This window comes from Melanostigma gelatinosum (assembly GCF_949748355.1).
Source record: "Melanostigma gelatinosum genome assembly, chromosome: 10".
Classification (NCBI taxonomy): domain Eukaryota; kingdom Metazoa; phylum Chordata; class Actinopteri; order Perciformes; family Zoarcidae; genus Melanostigma; species Melanostigma gelatinosum.
In genome coordinates this window covers 1,032,501-1,052,947 of record NC_136643.1, presented here as the reverse complement: position 1 = coordinate 1,052,947, position 20,447 = coordinate 1,032,501, and the positions used below count along the sequence as shown (strand labels likewise).

The 20,447-nt window shown below is 45.3% G+C and overlaps 1 protein-coding gene across 2 annotated transcripts in view; it reads right to left on the bottom strand.

Annotated features, from left to right (window-relative positions):
- Positions 1-2,100: 2,100 nt before the first annotated feature.
- The window catches only part of ccdc93 (CCC complex scaffolding subunit CCDC93), a 26,991-nt gene continuing 8,644 nt past the window's right edge, over positions 2,101-20,447 (bottom strand). For both annotated transcript variants that reach the window (XM_079276512.1, XM_079276513.1), the window contains 14 exons: positions 20,259-20,309; positions 19,928-20,014; positions 15,971-16,087; positions 15,618-15,680; positions 14,260-14,333; positions 7,692-7,773; positions 7,487-7,561; positions 7,294-7,365; positions 4,648-4,756; positions 4,470-4,552; positions 4,080-4,117; positions 3,557-3,641; positions 3,223-3,336; positions 2,101-2,844 (listed from right to left, as the gene is read on the bottom strand). In XM_079276512.1, the coding sequence (XP_079132638.1) occupies positions 2,794-2,844; positions 3,223-3,336; positions 3,557-3,641; positions 4,080-4,117; positions 4,470-4,552; positions 4,648-4,756; positions 7,294-7,365; positions 7,487-7,561; positions 7,692-7,773; positions 14,260-14,333; positions 15,618-15,680; positions 15,971-16,087; positions 19,928-20,014; positions 20,259-20,309 (1,101 nt within the window). In that variant the 3' untranslated portion in view covers positions 2,101-2,793. The remainder of the gene's footprint in view (positions 2,845-3,222; positions 3,337-3,556; positions 3,642-4,079; positions 4,118-4,469; positions 4,553-4,647; positions 4,757-7,293; positions 7,366-7,486; positions 7,562-7,691; positions 7,774-14,259; positions 14,334-15,617; positions 15,681-15,970; positions 16,088-19,927; positions 20,015-20,258; positions 20,310-20,447) is intronic.

Genomic DNA, 20,447 nt, shown 5'->3' with positions numbered 1-20,447 from the left:
CTCTTTCTACACTGAAGCACTGACTGACAGTGATACAGTGAGATACTCAACTGCACACTATCATCATCAGTAACATATCAGCAATCCTACGAACAACAGCCTCAACACGCGTGATGTTCTCTGAAGCCGCTGCAGGAAGCAGCTTGTTGTATTTGCACTAACACAACTTCTCCAGTGTTAATCTGCCAACTGACCCGCTTTATACTTTCACTTCAACCACTTAAGGATGGCAAAAGTATGCTCATGCACACTTCCCTGTTTGGGTGTAGCCTGCGTACATGAGCATGTTTTTATGTTGCCCAATCAGGCCTCTGACGGGTGAGAGACATGCAAACTGTTTGTTCAGTATCATCATCACAGATTGGAGAGCGAGCAGAGCTGATAGTGGGAGGAGGGAAAGCCTTTGAGGCAGAAGAACACAATACACAAACTGGATACTCGATACACAAACATACAAGTTGTGGAAAGTAACGCCTTTCATTTTCTAGCCAGACAAATACACCACATGGCCAAAGGTGTTGGGACACCTGACCACTGAACCCATGTGGTGGTTGAACATGTCAAAGCCATGTTCATGTGCTGCTCTACAGCCTCCAGGCTTCTGCTTTCATGCCTTCCACCAGATGCTGAAGCAGTTTGCAGGGATTTACTCCCATTCAGCCACTCGAGCCTCAGTGAGGGGAACACTGATGCTGGGTGATCAGGTCTGACTCAGTCAGAGTTCCAGTTCATCCTGAAGGTGTCGGATGTGGTCGAGGTCAAGACTCTGTTCAGACCAGTTAACTTCTTCCAGACCAAACTGGGAAACCATTTCTTTAGGAAACTGGCTTTGTGCACGAGGGCGTTGTCATGATGAGACAGGAGATACCTATATGATGACATACAGGAGATACCACATACCTATATATGGTGTAATCAGAGTAAAAGGGATAAGCCTTAGGACATGAACACTCTAATTAGTAGCCGTTATGGGGATTCTGATTGATCTTTCAATCTCAACTCTTAAGTCAACATGGACAAAAAGTCTTACAGAATAATCAAACTGAATTGCTATTTTGTTTCGTTTCATTCAACTCTATTTCAACTGTTGAACAAATGGCATCTGTGGGCAGCGATTAAGCTCTCGGACCCGGATGAGAAGTCTTCGAGACGATGCTCAACAGCGGCCAGGACATTAATGCGGCAATAGATTCGTAAAGTCATTAAATCAGCAAAATGACTCAGCAATATGTATTCAAAGTTGGTTTATGCATTTATATTGCACGTTCTACTCTTCTGACCACTCTAACATTCACACACTGATGCAGCGGCTGCCCATCAGGACCAACATTCACACACCAATGGCACGGCAATGACACGCCTCCACCGCCAACAGATGTGTTGGTGGTTGAGCTGTATGTCGCCCCAGCTCTGAACAAGAAGAAATATGATTTTGCTGCTTCTGCATCAATCTGTTTTTTTTTTTAAACTGCCTATCATGAGTCTGACAATGCCAATTCAATTCAATTTATTCGTACAGCCCACAATCACTAATTTGCCTCAAAGGGCTTTACAGTCTGTAGTGTACACATATGACATCATGTGACCTTTGACCCTCACATCAGAACAGGAAGAACTCGCCAAAAAAAACCTTTAACGGGAGAAGCGGGAGAGACCAGAGGGAGAGCAGGAGGAGGATCCTCCATCAGGACGGACAGAAGAGTGATAGATGCCACGTGTACACAACACTTACACATTCAATGCATATGATAGAAATGATAGATATGTGCGTGGTTATGGCAGCAGCAGCACCAATAATAGAAAAATGATGCCGACCAATGAGAAGAGCAGCAGTGGATCTAGCAGCATGAGGAGCATAAACGCAGTAATAGTTAAAGGAGTGCAAGGATTAATGGAGGATCAGCTGCTGATGGACTCCGGTGGGATTGTGGTCACCGTGTTGCAGCAGCTGTTCATTCGGCCGCCTGATGCATCTCCAACAGATTTGAAGTGCTTTGGTGATGCACAAGATGTTTCCTTCACAGATTCATCATGTGACTTGTGATAGTGTGCTGCCTTCAATCAGGACACATGCTATCTGCGTGAGTAAGAGCAGAGGCCTTTAACTCCTGAAGAGAGATTGCTTTATTTATTAAAGACTGGCAGTACATGGTCACTGGATAGTGAGGCATCCTAAGACATGAGGGGAAGTCAAACTTCAGAGCCACAGAAGAACAGCGTCATTGCAGAGAACTTCACATGAAAAGAGTGATGTTTGAAGCTGCAGGAGGAAACCTCACACACCACATATGAACTCCTTTAATACAACACAAGCACAACAGGGTCCAGCACTCAATGACCAAGCAGAAGAGCTGGGGGGTCTCTGCACAGCCGTCTAGTTCACCTGCAAAGGTGTGACGTCATGACGAGATCCGACAGCAGTTTGTGGTCTCAAAGCACACCATTGATCAGATATTATTAAAGTCATCGTCATGATTTATGGGGTTGCAGGGCTCCTACACATTCATCTACACATGCAACCGTTTCTTGAGAGGAACGGTCTGACGAGATGACGAGCGAGTGGCTGCTACTTTGTGATCATTGTGGCCAAAACATGTGAAACACTTCAGAGCTGCGGTTCACTTCACCAACTCATGAGATCTGTGTTTCTCAGCCAGCTGGACGGAGCCCAGTGTAGATGTGATGTTAGGTTAGAAGTGACAACAACCGTAGCAGCCATGAAGAAGAAGAACAAAGCAAAGAGTGGAATATTACAAAAAGGAAAAGCTCCACACGTGTTCAGTTCGTCTGAGGTCAGGTTCGCTCATACAGCTTGGAGAGCAGCACCTCGTTCTTGCGACACTCCTGGAGACAAAAACAACAAAACGATGAAAGTGTGTCAGCATACAATCAATAAAATCACTTCAGCACTCACTGTGCAGCCACACGGGCTCTTTAGCTGTTACTTTACAACACTAGGTTATTATTAAGGGTGCAGTCACATGTACGATGCATTTTAAAGGAAACATGTCTCTACCTATGAGGAATTATTTGAATAAACAGAATACAAAACAATATTGGGAATCTAAATGACTTTCTTGCCTAACATTGTATTGAACTGAACATCTTTTAGCCTTAAGAAGTGTTAACTCCCCTGTTATTACACAGGTAGGTTCTGCCTCTCACATGTTAGTCCTCGAGTTCATCCAGAACCAATGAAGCACGAGCTGATTCTTTCCTCACCTCTTTAAAGTCCTTGACCGTTTTGAAGTACAGCCTCTGCTTGTCGAGCAGTTCCAGGTACTCGTCGTTCAGCTGATCTCTCCTCATTTTGTTTTCCTGCTTCTTCTTCTCCATCTGGAAAAGCAGATGAACAGGAAGCAAAGATCACACGCCTGTGTATTATATTTAAGAAATTCAGAGGCGCACGACCAAGAACCGCGATCACTTGCAACCGACCTTTAATATACTCGACCTTTAAGAGAGGTCTACCTTTAAGAGAGGTCTACCTTTAAGAGAGGTCTACCTTTAAGAGAGGTCTACCTTTAAGAGAGGTCTACCTTTAAGAGAGGTCTACCTTGATGCGACTCTGTTTGATTCCCTCCACTATTTGCTCCATCTGTCTGAGGAACTGCTCCTTGGCTGCTGAAGACGCCATGGCCCTGGACAGCAGGACAGCAGGACAACAGGACAGCAGGACAACAGGACAGCAGGACAACAGGACAGCAGGACAGCAGGACAACAGGACAGCAGGACAGCAGGACAACAGGACAGCAGGACAACAGGACAGCAGGACAGCAGGACAACAGGACAACAGGACAGCAGGACAGCAGGACAACAGGACAACAGGACAGCAGGACAACAGGACAACAGGACAGCAGGACAACAGGACAGCAGGACAGCATGACAACAGGACAGCAGGACAACAGGACAGCAGGACAACAGGACAACAGGACAGCAGGACAACAGGACAGCAGGACAACAGGACAGCAGGACAACAGGACAACAGGACAGCAGGACAACAGGACAACAGGTTAGAGCTCATTCTCTCATCACATACATCAGTGCTGCATATTACACATATATGTATTTATACTTACTGGTGGAAGTTGTCATGAATGGAATTCAGCAGATTCACCTATAGAAATGAAAGCACATTTTGTTCTCGTTTATAAATATATATATATATATATATAAATAAATAAATATATTTATTTATAAATATATATATATATATATATATAAATAAATATATTTATTTATAAATTTATAAATATATTTATTTATACATTTATAAATAAATGTATAAATAAATAAATAAATGTATAAATAAATAAATAAATAAATAAATAAATAAATATAAATTTGCTTTGAGTTTGTCAGCTACTGGACAGACAGCTCTAAATTCACAGCTACACTTGACCTGCACTTGCCATTATATTGACAATCATTTCCTGTTTTGCAGAGAATTGGCTGCTGTGGTGACTCACCTCCTTCTCCAGATAAACCTTCTTGTCGTCTAACGTGTTGTACAGTGTGAAGAACTGCTTGGTCTCTTTATGTGTGGCAGACACTGAAAGGCACAAGAATATTGAATGTCTTTGTTTCTGCTTCATAAAGACGTTAAGCACAGACCTCGGCTTGACTGGACAGTGAGGAGGAACCCACCCTGGCTGTAGAGTTCGATGAATCTCTTCTGATACTGGGTCAGCTCAGCCCGGCTCGGCACCTCGTCGATCTTCCTCTGCAGGATGGCGATCTCACGGTTCCTCCGAGCCTGAACAGATAAGAGAAGTCCTCAGAGGTCCAGAGAGACCTTTTCAAATTCCAAATTATAAAACTGAACAATGGCAACCTGATGCTGAACTACTTGATTGAATACTTTTTGTATTTTTAACTGATAACATATTTTATGAGATGTTCTTATGGTTTCGTTTAAAACTTGGATGTGCAGCTCTGATTTATAATACTTTCCCCTAAAATGTAGCGGAGCAGAAGCATTGCGTGGCGTTAAACGATACTAAAGAAAACAATAACTTCAGTACAATGGTTACTGACTGAAGTTATTTATTTCCCACCAGAGTCCAACACTAAAGTAAAGTCCGTCTTGTGGTTTCTGTGGTTCTGATGGTCTAAATCAGTGTTTTCTGAGCCGCGGCACATATTTTACATTAAAAAGATCCCGCGGCACAGCAAGAAACAAAAACGTTACAAAATGACACCTTATAGCATAATACAGCAGATATGCAGGGTGTCAAACTCAATCACAGAGGAACAAAACTAAACATTGTGACTACGTTGAGGGCCAAATAGAGTCACCATTTAATAAACAGGATAGAAGGGATATTGTACAAAGTGCAAGAAGAATACATGTTGAGGTAGGCTACATGATTTTATGCACATGTGCCAGAGCCAGATGTTTGGCATCTTTTCTTGGCTGCGAGTTCATTAATGTCTGGGGTTAGGTTCTGTGGAAACCCTCGAGATGGAGTGGAGGTCCATCAGTGAGACTCCTGTGTGGGTGTGTGTTCATGTTCATCACAGAGAACAGCTGCTCACACAGGTGTGTGCTTCCAAACATGCAGAGCGTTTGAGCAGCATGGAGGCGGAGTTAAGGCATCGTTTCGGGGATGAAGCTCGGAAACTGTGCAGCGTCCACAGAGTCACACTTTGCCTTGAGTGTCATTACACTGAAGGTCTATCAGCTCCACAGGTGCTCTTTCCACATCAACTGCAAACGGATTGCTGAGCAGTTCAGAGTTACATTTCTGAGCTGCAAAGTCGGTAAATCGCAGAGTGAACTCTGTGCCGAGTGCGCCAGTTTATCAGCAACATGTGCAGTCGGGAACACAGCGGTGGAGACTTTTACTGCATCACACACGTCATAACGAAGCATCTCACTGCGTGAGACGTCTATGATCACACACACGTCTGTGATCACAGACGTGTGTGTGATCACAGACGTGTGATCACACACACACGTGTGATCACACACACACGTGTGATCACACACACACGTGTGATCACACACACGTGTGATCACACACACACGTGTGATCACACACACGTGTGATCACACACACGTGTGATCACACACACGTGTGATCACACACACGTGTGATCACACACACAGACGCGTGTGTGTGTGTGTGATCACACACGTGTGTGATCACAGACGCGTGTGATCACACGTGTGTGATCACACACACACACACGTGTGTGATCACACACACACATGTGATCACACACACACGTGTGATCACACACACACGTGTGATCACACACACACGTGTGATCACACACACACGTGTGATCACACACACACGTGTGATCACACACACACGTGTGATCACACACACACACGTCTGTGATCACACGTGTGTGTGTGATCACACACACACGTGTGATCACACACACACACGTCTGTGATCACACGTCCCTGAAGCTGGAGGTTCAGCGCAGTGAGATGCTTCGTTATGTTGCACATAAAGTCAGCTCACATCACCACTTTTGGTCCTGGAGCTCTGTGGTGTGGCGGGCCGGTTATGATAAACATGATATTTTCTGGCGGGCCGTTGTACCGAGGGCCGGATAAACGCTGACAATTTAATGACAAGTCTCTCAATGTGTTGATCCTTACGAGGCTTTTCATCTGGGTTATGTCATCCAGGGCCAGTTCAGAGTCTGCATTTTTCCTTTTCAAATATTTCACCATCGTTGTTCGTCTCGTCACCACAACCTCTCCCGCGCTTCATTCCATTCTACTGTCCTACATGAACACGTCGTTACTGCGCTACCTGTCACCCACTGGCATGGAAGAGTATTTATTACTTAGCCAGCCACTATACTGCAGCTCAGACGCCAACAATGCCAAAGTATTTGCAACAACTAAATAATATTTTATTGGACTCGTTAAGTGAAATTGGACATTTTCCCACGGCACACCTGACGATCTCTCACGGCACAGCGGTTGAAAATCACTGATCTAAATCATGACTGATTGGTGTTCCCAAGCAGAGAAGGTTTGTCTGGATGCAGTTATGCAGTTAGAATGACTTTTGCAAATAATGATCAGGTATAAAGTAGAGAATCCCAAAACAAAGGCAATGATACAATGACGGTACTCTTTACATCTGATATTGAGGCTGATGTGCACATGGACAAACCAGTTAATGACACAATAAACATGCTGTTTATTTGTTCTCTCTAGGATTTAGTCGAATTCTTGTCTGGAGTTTGATCTGCTGCTGTGACCTCATTTCCCACAGAGATAACTCCAGTACAATCTAATCTTGTGTTGTGTGAAGAAGTTACCATGAGCAGACGGATCTTCTGTAGCTTCTCCCGGTCTGTGTTGTGCTGTTTGTCTATCAGCTGGTTCCTCTCCTTGGAAAACAAAGAGGAAGGAGAAGAGTTCAGACAAACTGCGGCAGCGGGAAGGCTTTATACTGCAGCAGATACATGTGTTGCACAGTGACTATAGAGTACAACTCGAACTGTAAAGTACCTTCTCCTCCTCTGTATCCTGCCCTGATACTGTCTTCAGTTCCTCGATGTTCTGCTGCAGACGGATCATCTCTTCCTGGACACATATTCAAGAGAAGATAAGTACCAAGGATTCAAACCTCACTTCCACCTTGTTCTCTGTACAAACACCCACCAGCATGAGCTGGAAGTAGAGTCCCAGTGTTCGTGTGTGTTGATGTACTCACTCTACAGTGTGTGCGGAACTCCTGCTCCTGCTGCTTCAGGTTCTCATTGGTGGTCACTAGAGCCCTCAGCTTCTCCAGCAAGCTGTCCAATAGAACAGAACATTAGATGGACCGCCCCATCGATCGAGATCAACAGAACAGAACATTAGATGGACCGCCCCATCGATCGAGATCAACAGAACAGAACATTAGATGGACCGCCCCATCGATCGAGGTCAACAGAACAGAACATTAGATGGACCGCCCCATCGATCGAGATCAACAGAACAGAACATTAGATGGACCGCCCCATCAATCGAGATCAACAGCCTGTTCAATAGAACAGAACATTAGATGGACTGCTCCATCAATCGAGATCAACAGAACAGAACATTAGATGGACCACCCCATCAATCAAGATCAACAGAACAGAACATTAGATGGACCGCCCCATCGATCGAGATCAACAGAACAGAACATTAGATGGACCGCCCCATCGATCGAGATCAACAGAACAGAACATTAGATGGACCGCCCCATCGATCGAGATCAACAGAACAGAACATTAGATGGACCGCCCCATCAATCGAGATCAACAGCCTGTTCAATAGAACAGAACATTAGATGGACTGCTCCATCAATCGAGATCAACAGAACAGAACATTAGATGGACCGCCCCATCAATCAAGATCAACAGAACAGAACATTAGATGGGCCGCTCCATCAATCGAGATCAACAGCCTGTCCAATAGAACAGAACATTAGATGGACCGCCCCATCGATCGAGATCAACAGAACATTAGATGGACCGCTCCATCAATCGAGATCAACAGCGTGTCCAATAGAACAGAACATTAGATGGACCGCCCCATCGATCGAGATCAATAGAACAGAACATTAGATGGACCGCTCCATCAATCGAGATCAACAGCCTGTCCAATAGAACAGAACATTAGATGGGCTGCTCCATCAATCGAGATCAACAGCCTGTCCAATAGAACAGGACAATAGATGGGCCGCTCCATCAATCGAGATCAACAGCGTGTCCAATAGAACAGAACATTAGATGGACCGCCCCATCAATCGAGATCAACAGAACAGAACATTAGATGGACTGCCCCATCGATCGAGATCAATAGAACAGAACATTAGATGGACTGCTCCATCAATCGAGATCAACAGCCTGTCCAATAGAACAGAACATTAGATGGACCGCCCCATCGATCGAGATCAATAGAACAGAACATTAGATGGACCGCTCCATCAATCGAGATCAACAGCCTGTCCAATAGAACAGAACATTAGATGGGCCGCTCCATCAATCGAGATCAACAGAACAGAACATTAGATGGACTGCTCCATCAATAGAGATCAACAGCCTGTTCAATAGAACAGGACATTAGATGGACTGCTCCATCAATAGAGATCAACAGCGTGTCCAATAGAACAGAACATTAGATGGACCGCCTCATCGATCGAGATCAACAGAACAGAACATTAGATGGGCCGCTCCATCAATAGAGATCAACAGCCTGTTCAATAGAACAGAACATTAGATGGACCGCCCCATCGATCGAGATCAACAGAACAGAACATTAGATGGGCTGCCCCATCAATAGAGATCAACAGCCTGTTCAATAGAACAGAACATTAGATGGACCGCCCCATCAATAGAGATCAACAGCCTGTTCAATAGAACAGAACATTAGATGGACTGCTCCATCAATCGAGATCAACAGAACAGAACATTAGATGGGCCGCCCCATCAATAGAGATCAACAGCCTGTTCAATAGAACAGAACATTAGATGGACTGCTCCATCAATCGAGATCAACAGAACAGAACATTAGATGGACCGCCCCATCGATCGAGATCAACAGAACAGAACATTAGATGGACCGCCCCATCAATCGAGATCAACAGTCTGTTCAATAGAACAGAACATTAGATGGACTGCTCCATCAATCGAGATCAACAGAACAGAACATTAGATGGACCGCCCCATCGATCGAGATCAACAGAACAGAACATTAGATGGACCGCCCCATCAATCGAGATCAACAGCCTGTTCAATAGAACAGAACATTAGATGGACTGCTCCATCAATCGAGATCAACAGAACAGAACATTAGATGGACCACCCCATCAATCAAGATCAACAGAACAGAACATTAGATGGACTGCTCCATCAATCGAGATCAACAGAACATTAGATGGACCGCCCCATCAATCGAGATCAACAGAACAGAACATTAGATGGGCCGCTCCATCAATCGAGATCAACATCCTGTCCAATAGAACAGAACATTAGATGGACCGCCCCATCGATCGAGATCAACAGAACAGAACATTAGATGGACCGCCCCATCAATCGAGATCAACAGCCTGTTCAATAGAACAGAACATTAGATGGACCACCCCATCGATCGAGATCAACAGAACAGAACATTAGATGGACCGCCCCATCAATCGAGATCAACAGCCTGTTCAATAGAACAGAACATTAGATGGACCGCTCCATCAATCGAGATCAACAGCGTGTCCAATAGAACAGAACATTAGATGGACCGCCCCATCGATCGAGATCAATAGAACAGAACATTAGATGGACCGCTCCATCAATCGAGATCAACAGCCTGTTCAATAGAACAGAACATTAGATGGACCGCTCCATCAATCGAGATCAACAGCGTGTCCAATAGAACAGAACATTAGATGGACCGCCCCATCGATCGAGATCAATAGAACAGAACATTAGATGGACCGCTCCATCAATCGAGATCAACAGCCTGTCCAATAGAACAGAACATTAGATGGGCCGCTCCATCAATCGAGATCAACAGCCTGTCCAATAGAACAGGACAATAGATGGGCCGCTCCATCAATCGAGATCAACAGCGTGTCCAATAGAACAGAACATTAGATGGACCGCCCCATCGATCGAGATCAACAGAACAGAACATTAGATGGACCGCCCCATCGATCGAGATCAATAGAACAGAACATTAGATGGGCCGCTCCATCAATCGAGATCAACAGCGTGTCCAATAGAACAGAACATTAGATGGACCGCCCCATCGATCGAGATCAACAGAACAGAACATTAGATGGACCGCCCCATCGATCGAGATCAATAGAACAGAACATTAGATGAACCGCTCCATCAATCGAGATCAACAGCCTGTCCAATAGAACAGAACATTAGATGGGCCGCTCCATCAATCGAGATCAACAGCGTGTCCAATAGAACAGAACATTAGATGGACCGCCCCATCGATCGAGATCAATAGAACAGAACATTAGATGGACCGCTCCATCGATCGAGATCAACAGCCTGTCCAATAGAACAGAACATTAGATGGGCCGCTCCATCAATCGAGATCAACAGAACAGAACATTAGATGGACCGCTCCATCAATAGAGATCAACAGCCTGTTCAATAGAACAGGACATTAGATGGACTGCTCCATCAATAGAGATCAACAGCCTGTTCAATAGAACAGAACATTAGATGGACTGCTCCATCAATAGAGATCAACAGCCTGTCCAATAGAACAGAACATTAGATGGGCCGCTCCATCAATAGAGATCAACAGCCTGTTCAATAGAACAGGACATTAGATGGACTGCTCCATCAATAGAGATCAACAGCCTGTTCAATAGAACAGGACATTAGATGGACTGCTCCATCAATAGAGATCAACAGCCTGTTCAATAGAACAGAACATTAGATGGACTGCTCCATCAATAGAGATCAACAGCCTGTTCAATAGAACAGAACATTAGATGGACCGCCCCATCGATCGAGATCAACAGAACATAACATTAGATGGACTGCTCCATCAATAGAGATCAACAGCCTGTCTCAGACATGCTAATCTGATGTCACTTTAACATGCTGGTCTCATGTCTGAATAAGCACCCGTATCTAGTCTGTAAAAGCATCACTCATACGCACAGTTAGAGACTTGATGGATTTGAAAGTCCTTCAGTGATGCAGCCCGTGGAAGGACAAGAAACACTCAACAGGTGATGTATTCATGTCTGAAAGGGGCTTATGGCACCAGAGTAGCTGCTATTCCTCCCAGTTACCACAAGAGGTTAATACACTTAGTTACAGACTGCTGAACCTGAATAGTTGGAGAGATTTTCATTAAGTCACTAACTGTGGCTGAAGAAGGTAAAACAATGGTGGCTGATGAAGGTATTGCAATATTTATATATTTTCAGTATTACAAACTGAGTGTCTGTGGCAACATTCCTGGAAAAAAGTGCTGTCATAGAGTTCTTCTCCGGAGCGCACTGAGGCACAAAGTAGAGCGTTGTGTTATTCAGAGTAGGGTTGCACGGTGTATCGATACTAAAAAGGCGCTGCGGTACCTGTACGTTAAAAACGATACGATTTTGCATATTTTTAGTATCGATACTTCATTAAAATAGCGTGCGATCAGAGCGCACTGGCTGCTCCGCTCCCTGTCATGCTGCCTGCAGACATGCACGGGGGCGGGGCTACCCAGCGCTCACAGCAACAGGCAGCGCTCACTCACAGCCAGTGATCACAGGGGAGACATGCAGGAGCTTTTGCAGACCGTCCTCGGCTTGTTGGAAAACAAGATGCCAGAAGTATCATCTGGAAGTACTTTGGCGATATTGCAGACAGTGAAGGAAAGCCCACTGACCTCCAGAGACCCGTCTGCGAAACGTGCTTCAGAGCCACACAGACAAAGTGAGGCAACACGTCTAACACGGCAAAGCACCTTTCAGACAGACACCCCCAACTTTTCAAAGAGTTCAAAGAACGACGGGTAAGCACATGTGATTATAAACATGAACTCCCCCAAGCTCACCTATACAACTAACACGAGTAGCCTTAGCCTAGTTTGACAACAAGCCTATACAGCGTCGGAAATACACGAGAGCAAAGGGCAAAACTGCCCCTAAGAAATGTAATTTTGCCCCCGATATCACTAGGAGAGGGGCAAAAAATGCCCCCAGAATTTCCTCTAATAATAATGATAATTTAATGAACTTGTCAAAAACATCGGAGCCGATATGACACGGTCCAGTTGCCATAGAATGGTTTTGATTTTCGCCTTGACTGATGCTGCGTGAAGAACCGAATGGAGCGCTTCTTAATCAGACCTGTGACTGCGAGACTGCGGTCAACTCAGCAGACACTTAAATGTTCGTGCACCTATATGCTGAAATTCATGGTAAACCCATTCAAACGGCACAGATCGGGAGTTAGCGGAAAACATTAACGTGAGACAACATCCGGTGTCTTCAGACAAACATCCGGTATTCAGAATAAGATGCCAACAAAGTATGAATTACATTCACATTAAGTATGAAACATGCTGCCTGCATCTCGTGAGTTAAAGGGAAAATACACCTACATTGTGCGTGAAGTGTCTTTATTCTTTGATTTGAGGGTTGCTAGAAATGAATAATACCTGACTGACAGTCAATTAAGATATTTTACCAAGTAAAAACTCTGAACTGAATTTGTACCTTCAAATGGCAAATCTTTGAAATTTTTATGGTGCTATAAAATGTTTTTCTCAAAATTTCCACACAATGACTAATCCATATGTAATCAAGGCATTGTTGACTTAATAATTGTTTAAAATTGTAATAATAACAATAAATAACCACAAGGAAATAAGACTAAAATTGAATATGATTGTCTGATTTACATTTGTTTTTTGTTCAAAAAATCTAAGAAAACACTTTCAATCTGTAGACTACTGCCTAATAGTCTTATTGTTGCCATTTGATGACAATTGCTCATATACTGTAAGCCTAAATACGTATATTTATTATTTTGAACAAAGGTTAAATGTTATTTCACAAGTTTCAAAAAGTGCCGCCAATGTTTTTGGAAATGCCCCTGGATTTCAGAAAGTGGGGGCAAAAATTTCCCCCTAAAAAATATGTAAATTTCCTACCCTGAGCCTATATGATCATGAGGTCACAATGCACACAAACATGTACTACATGAAACACAATTCATGCAAAATGGCTCCATGCTGGTGGAGCCTGAGGGTGGATCTTGAGCTAATTCTTTTTTTTTTTTTTTTAGTTAAGGAAAAATAATTATTCCATGAATTAAGATAAAATATAAAGTGAAAACATCAAACTCACTATGCTGTAAATTAAGCATTGTTTACCCCCCACTCCCACAGACAGTCAGACAGAGTCAGCAGAGTCAGCAGCAATCGTGGCACCATGTAGTTTTCATTAATATCCTGCTGTAGGCTAATACTAATATTAATGCCATTTGTTAAGTGTTCAAAAAGCTGGGCAGGAACAAGCTGGTAAAAAAGGGAACCGTACAGATGTTTTATTTATTACCATTATAGATAAATATAGCAGTATCGTATTTGTGGTATTGTATCGAAGTCTGGTATCGTATCGCAAGTATCGGTATCGTGATATATGGCAGGTATCGTATCCAAGTCATCATTTTGGTATCGTGACAACCCTAATTCAGAGCACAACAGTCTTCGAGTGGCAGAGCATGTTCAGGGCACTTTGTGTGAGACAGAGTGAACGTGTGATGGTTCCTGGTTTACACTGCACCACCCACCTGCTGTCTGCCTGCTCCTCCATCTCGTCTGAACCCTTCAGCTCCTTCTCCAGCTCCTTTGAGTGCTCTGTAGCCTGGGAAGAAGCAGATGGAAGCAGCAGTTTGACAGAAACATTTCCCATTGTTCATTTCATAGAATGTTTCCTGATGTTATTGACTTTGAATCTAATCAAGATTTTGTGAAAATATTGACATTTATTATGGGACAATGACATGGCTGGATAGTAAGCTGGTCTTGTTAAACTTAGTGTCAAATTATATTTACCATCAACCGTACGCAATGTCATTGACTTGAAATCTTGCTAGCATCACGTTAGCTTTCTGATGAGACGGTAACGATAGTTTCAGGTATCGGTAAACCCTCAGGGGTACCGGGTAAAGGGATCCCTAACCCCCAGGGTTACCGGGTAAAGGGATCCCTAACCCCCAGGGTTACCGGGTAAAGGGATCCCTAACCCTCAGGGGTACCGGGTAAAGGGATCCCTAACCCCCAGGGGTACCGGGTAAAGGGATCCCTAACCCCCAGGGGTACCGGGTAAAGGGATCCCTAACCCCCAGGGGTACCGGGTAAAGGGATCCCTAACCCTCAGGGGTACCGGGTAAAGGGATCCCTAACCCTCAGGGGTACCGGGTAAAGGGATCCCTAACCCTCAGGGGTACCGGGTAAAGGGATCCCTAACCCTCAGGGGTACCGGGTAAAGGGATCCCTAACCCTCAGGGGTACCGGGTAAAGGGATCCCTAACCCTCAGGGGTACCGGGTAAAGGGATCCCTAACCCTCAGGGGTACCGGGTAAAGGGATCCCTAACCCTCAGGGGTACCGGGTAAAGGGATCCCTAACCCTCAGGGGTACCGGGTAAAGGGATCCCTAACCCTCAGGGGTACCGGGTAAAGGGATCCCTAACCCTCAGGGGTACCGGGTAAAGGGATCCCTAACCCTCAGGGGTACCGGGTAACGAGAATGGCTCGTAGAGAAATTCAGTTACAACATTTGTCTTTTCTTTGGCAAGGTCTAAGCGAGATAATGGCCTTTGAGATGTCCATTACAAGGAATTAATAGCTTCCACATTGGTCGAACACAATCAATGTTGCCAAATGATGCCAAACCATAATGTCATGCCCATTTGGTTCTAATCAGGGTTAATATGGGATTTGAGGAGATTTGTTTATAACAGCTGATAGGCCCATCTCAAAATACTCAAGATACATACCATGTGACACTTCGTCGATATGGTTCAGTGCTTCCAAATCAATATAAAATATTCCCCTGTCAGTCTTTTACACTCAGTTATCCATTGCTCCAGGTGTCTGGCACATGCATGCTGACATCAGGCTGCAGGTATCATCAGCTCGTCTCACCTCAAGTAGATTGCTCTTGGCATCGTCACAGCCTGTTTTCACCTCTGCATACTTGGCTTGTAGCTGTTAAAAAACAAATATCTGTTAATGAAAGCTATGAAAGCTTCTCTGATCACTTCATTCTAAAGGTGTCCTACCAGCTAAGTGAATGCTGAGTGCATGTACTGCATGTGTTCTCTACTCTATGAGAGCTCCTCTGCCTTCTCTTCTACATGTGGATGCTGTACTTCAAGAAATACATGAATTGTGGATTTTACACTTGGGGATAACAGTGGCTCTGGTTGTAACGAGATGTTAACTCATTGGAGTAATCGGCTCGGTGTGTGCGGAGTGTACATAGAACCACAGCTGACCTCCTCCAGCTGTTTAGTCTTCTGCTGGATCTGCTTGTTGAGGGAGCCCACTGCCCTGCGGTGCTGCTGCAGTGGGCCATAGCGCTCTGAACGCTCCTCTGACGACAGCTCCGACTGCTGCAGGGACACATGGGAGATGCAGTACAGTAAGAACAGTAGCAGAAAAGCTTTTTATTAAAGTGCCGGGCAAACACAAGCTGCTTGGATGGGTGTGTGCGGTGTTTGTAAATGCATCTGCAAATGTCTGGAGGATAAACCAATACACTGATTTATTCCTCTCCATGTCTCACTTCACCTGTTGCAGCAAACATGCACAGACTTAGGAAAAGAAGAAGCTTGTAATGTTTGTCATTGTGATTTTAACAGCTCAGTCGAGTTGAGATCGGGCCATTTAAATTCTCTCTTTCTCTCGGATCATGATACCTGTATATTCTATCATCATGGTTGAATCATGAGAAACACAGAGGCTGCCTAAACATTTAGAAAGTGATGTTTCATAATATGCACAAGGCCCCAGTTCATATGCATACATCCTGCTCAAGTGTCCTCGAGCAAAGCATTACTCCTCCAGTATGTCGCGTCAAAATAGACTTACATTAAATGATACACAAATACATATTCATTGAGAAAAGATGTGGTAATAACGTGTAAGGATAACTTTTCCATTGCGTTTCTCTTTCCAGGAATAAAGACAGCAATCAGAGAAGACTACGGTACATCATAGTCTACACAAAGAAACAATCGATCCTTTAATATATACAGCAACAGAGCGAGGGAAAGACAACATACATCATCTCTCTTCTTCTAAAGGTACACCTCAAACACACCTACATAGTACATGTACTATACATGCAGAAGCTACACATACGTACACACTTCCCACCTATTTACATCCATCTATATTATATTATCCACAGACACCCAGAGGTCCCTCACCAGGCGCCTGTCACACCATCAAAGCAACCACGCCCTTTGTGCATGCATGCAGGCCTGTGTACATGCTCACACACATACAAACACCACGTACTGTTCAGATAAACATTTCCCACATGCATGTTAAAACTTGTGACAGGCCTGACTTGATTATATTTCGACTGAAAGTCGATTCCACGCTCCTGCTGAGATGTACATATTGCTCAGAACATGTCTTAAATCCACATGGCACAGTCTCTGTGGCCCTGCTACTCGTTAAATATGTATCTTTATGGCATTGGCGCACTTGCAGATGCGGTGGTGGCGACTATCTCTCAAAGACTTTGCTTCATTGAAGACAGAAATACACTCGTCAACATCGGAAAATAAAGTACGAGGAATGGATGAAGTGCAGCAGCTCTTGACACGATTTCCATCCACAAGATCTTCCAACCACTCAGCTGGACTGGCCCAATCAAACGCCATCAAAAGTGTTGTGACCGACCCAGGATGAGAGCAAGAGCCGCGATAAAAGCTAAGCAGCTCGGACTTAAAGTTCACTAACTAGTCGCTGGGAAATAAGATGGAGGAAATAGAACTTAGGAAACCTTTAACCAGGCTTCATCATCCCGGATCACGACGGTCTACAGAACTCACGCCTCTGGTGAGAAGAGTTTACACCAATGATGCCATCAGCATGTCCACATCTCCACCAGAGGAAACAATACACTGGACCATGTTCACACAAACGCCCCCCCCCCCCCCCCCGCCCTGCTTTGGACCATCAGATCATATTTCCTGCTTCTGCTGCATACTTCCACCCAGCTGATGAAACGGGCATCACCATCAGAACAACAGTGAAAGTGATGAAGATGAAGCTACAGCTGCTCTAAAGGACTGTTTGATGTACAGACACCAACAGTGACATCAACATCAGCAGACATGTTCATTGTAGTAATCACAGAGACACGACAATGACTCCAGAAGCACAAAGCCTGGATGAGAGGAGAGGTGAGGGCTGAGAGCCAAAACAGCTGGAAGGAAGCCAACAGCATCGCCAGAGACTGAACGCTGGCATCAAGGAGGCAAAGAGGAGTCACGAGAGACTGACGAGAGACCTCAACACCAACAACACTACAGACACGAGGCAGCAGATCCACAACGTCACAGGCTACATGCAGGAGCCCCCATCACTGTGAGGCCACGCTCACACAGGAGCCAAACACCTTCAATGCTCTCTTTGATCTCCTCCACCAAGAGCCAGCCGTCACGTCTCTACAGGACCGGATGCTGTGAGGATCCACAGAGGATGTGAAGCTGCTGGCCTGACAGCATCCTGGTAGTGGACTGAGAACATGTACCGCCCAGCTGACTGATATTCATTCATATCTTCACCACAGCACTGTCACAGGAGAGAGTTCACAACGTTGTCTGTTGGTTTCAGCTCAGCCTTCAACACAATCTCCCCATGAAAGTGATTGGTGAACATGAGCAGCTCACTCTGGAAGTGGTCATGAGACGTCCTCACAGAGACCCCAGCACCTCCTCCGCTTTAGTGTTGAACACCGGAGCCCCCCAGAGCTGTGAGCTCAGCCTCCTGCTGTTCACACCAAACACCCACGACTGCTACCCCAAACATGAAGAGAACTCTGCTGTGAAGTCTGCAGAAGACACAAACAACAACGGGACTTCATCTGGAGACGAGATCAACAACCTTCAGAGTGCAGCGCAGAAAACAAGCTACTGCTCAACGTCAGGGAAAGCGAGGAGCCGAGTGGCTTTAGAAAAGAGGAGGTGAAGACACACATCCCCGTCTACATGAGCCGGAGCTGAGGTGGAGCAAGTGAACAGCTTTGAGTTCCTGGAAACCAGCATCACAAACAACCGGACATGGTCCTCACACATCTCCATCCTGCTGCAGAAAGATCACAAGCTGCAGCTTCTCTTCAGGAAACCTCAGAAGGCAAAGTTCCAGGTTCTTGTTCACTTTTAGAGAGGAGCAATAGAAAGCCTTCTGACTGCAACATTACAAACTGGCATAGGATGTGCACAGCCCAGCACAGGAGGGCTCTACAGCGGGAGATCAAACCATCACCGGTACCATCTGCTGAGCATGTTCACCTGCTGCACCCTGTTCACCCGCTGCACCCTGTTCACCCGCCGCACCCCGTTCACCCGCAGCACCCCGTTCACCCGCAGCACCCTGTTCACCCGCAGCACCCTGTTCACCCGCCGCTCCCTGTTCACCCGCCGCTCCCTGTTCACCCGCCGCACCCTGTTCACCCGCAGCTCCCTGTTCACCCGCCGCACCCTGTTCACCCGCAGCACCCTGTTCACCCGCCGCACCCTGTGCACCCGCCGCAGCTGCCCTACCCTATCTTCTACAGCCAGCCATTTGAATTCCTTGAATTGGGAGGAGCTAATGTGAGACATGGTTACGATTCACAACTACCCTGACTAGTTTATATTGAGCTTTTACTTCAGTCAGCAGAATCGGATGGGTCCAAAAGCACCATGCCGAATCAATCTCTTTCCTTCTGTCATCAGTATGAGCAGGAGGTGAGTGAATTCCGTCTGCTCCTTCAAACGAACATGACTGTGCCGGCCTGAAGAGGAGGATTCAGGAGCTTGTGTTGGTAGAAGTGAGGGTTGTGTTTGACTGGAGGACAAGACGACTACGTGTTCACAGCATCAGATACTCTTTATGAATCGTCACGCTGTCAAGACTGATCGCCGTCACCGATGAGGATATCACAGAAACAGAGTGATGGAGAGTGCGAGTATGTGACCAATAGATGAACTACAAACACTTTACACTTCATAGTATTACTTCATGTTTCAGGGATGAGGACCCTTTCTCACCTCAGGGAGACTCTCCCAGCAGCACGAGTCTCAAAGCGTGCTGCATCTTCAGAAGTGACATGAACCGTCTGTGTAACTCTTACTAACTGCCGTTCTGCTTGTTATCTTTGTTTGTGAGCCGAAGACATATTAAATAAACAGGAGAGTTATGGTCCCTCATCATGAGACCTGATGACTGCTCACCTTCTCAGCGTACTCAGAGACCATCTGTTTGATCTCCTCAGACTGCAGTCCCACTATCTGACCCACTGCACTCGCTGTCAGCTTCCCCTGCACCAGGAGACAAGAGAGCAAGAATTCACTCTGCAGCTCACATGCATGTTTGACACATTTCCTTCTTGCTGTTACAGTGAATGCAGCGGTATGAAGAATATTCAACAACCAGATGGCTGGAGAGAGCTCAGAATAACTAACAGTGCTGTAGGTAGGGTCTGACCCAGATAAGCAGGAGAGTAATGTGCTGACCCAACTCTCAACAGTCCAACAATGAAAAGAGAAACAGACTTGTGTCTACCTCTTCATGTGCCATGGCAGCCATGCTGGTCATCAGTGTTGTGATTCGCATCTAAGAGAAGAAAACACCTGAGTTACATCACTAAGGGTTAACAGGTTCATCTGCATCATCTCATACAGCAGGGACTCACGCTGCTTCACTGAGGGATGGAACAGTCGAACATGGAGACACACACACACACTGAACACA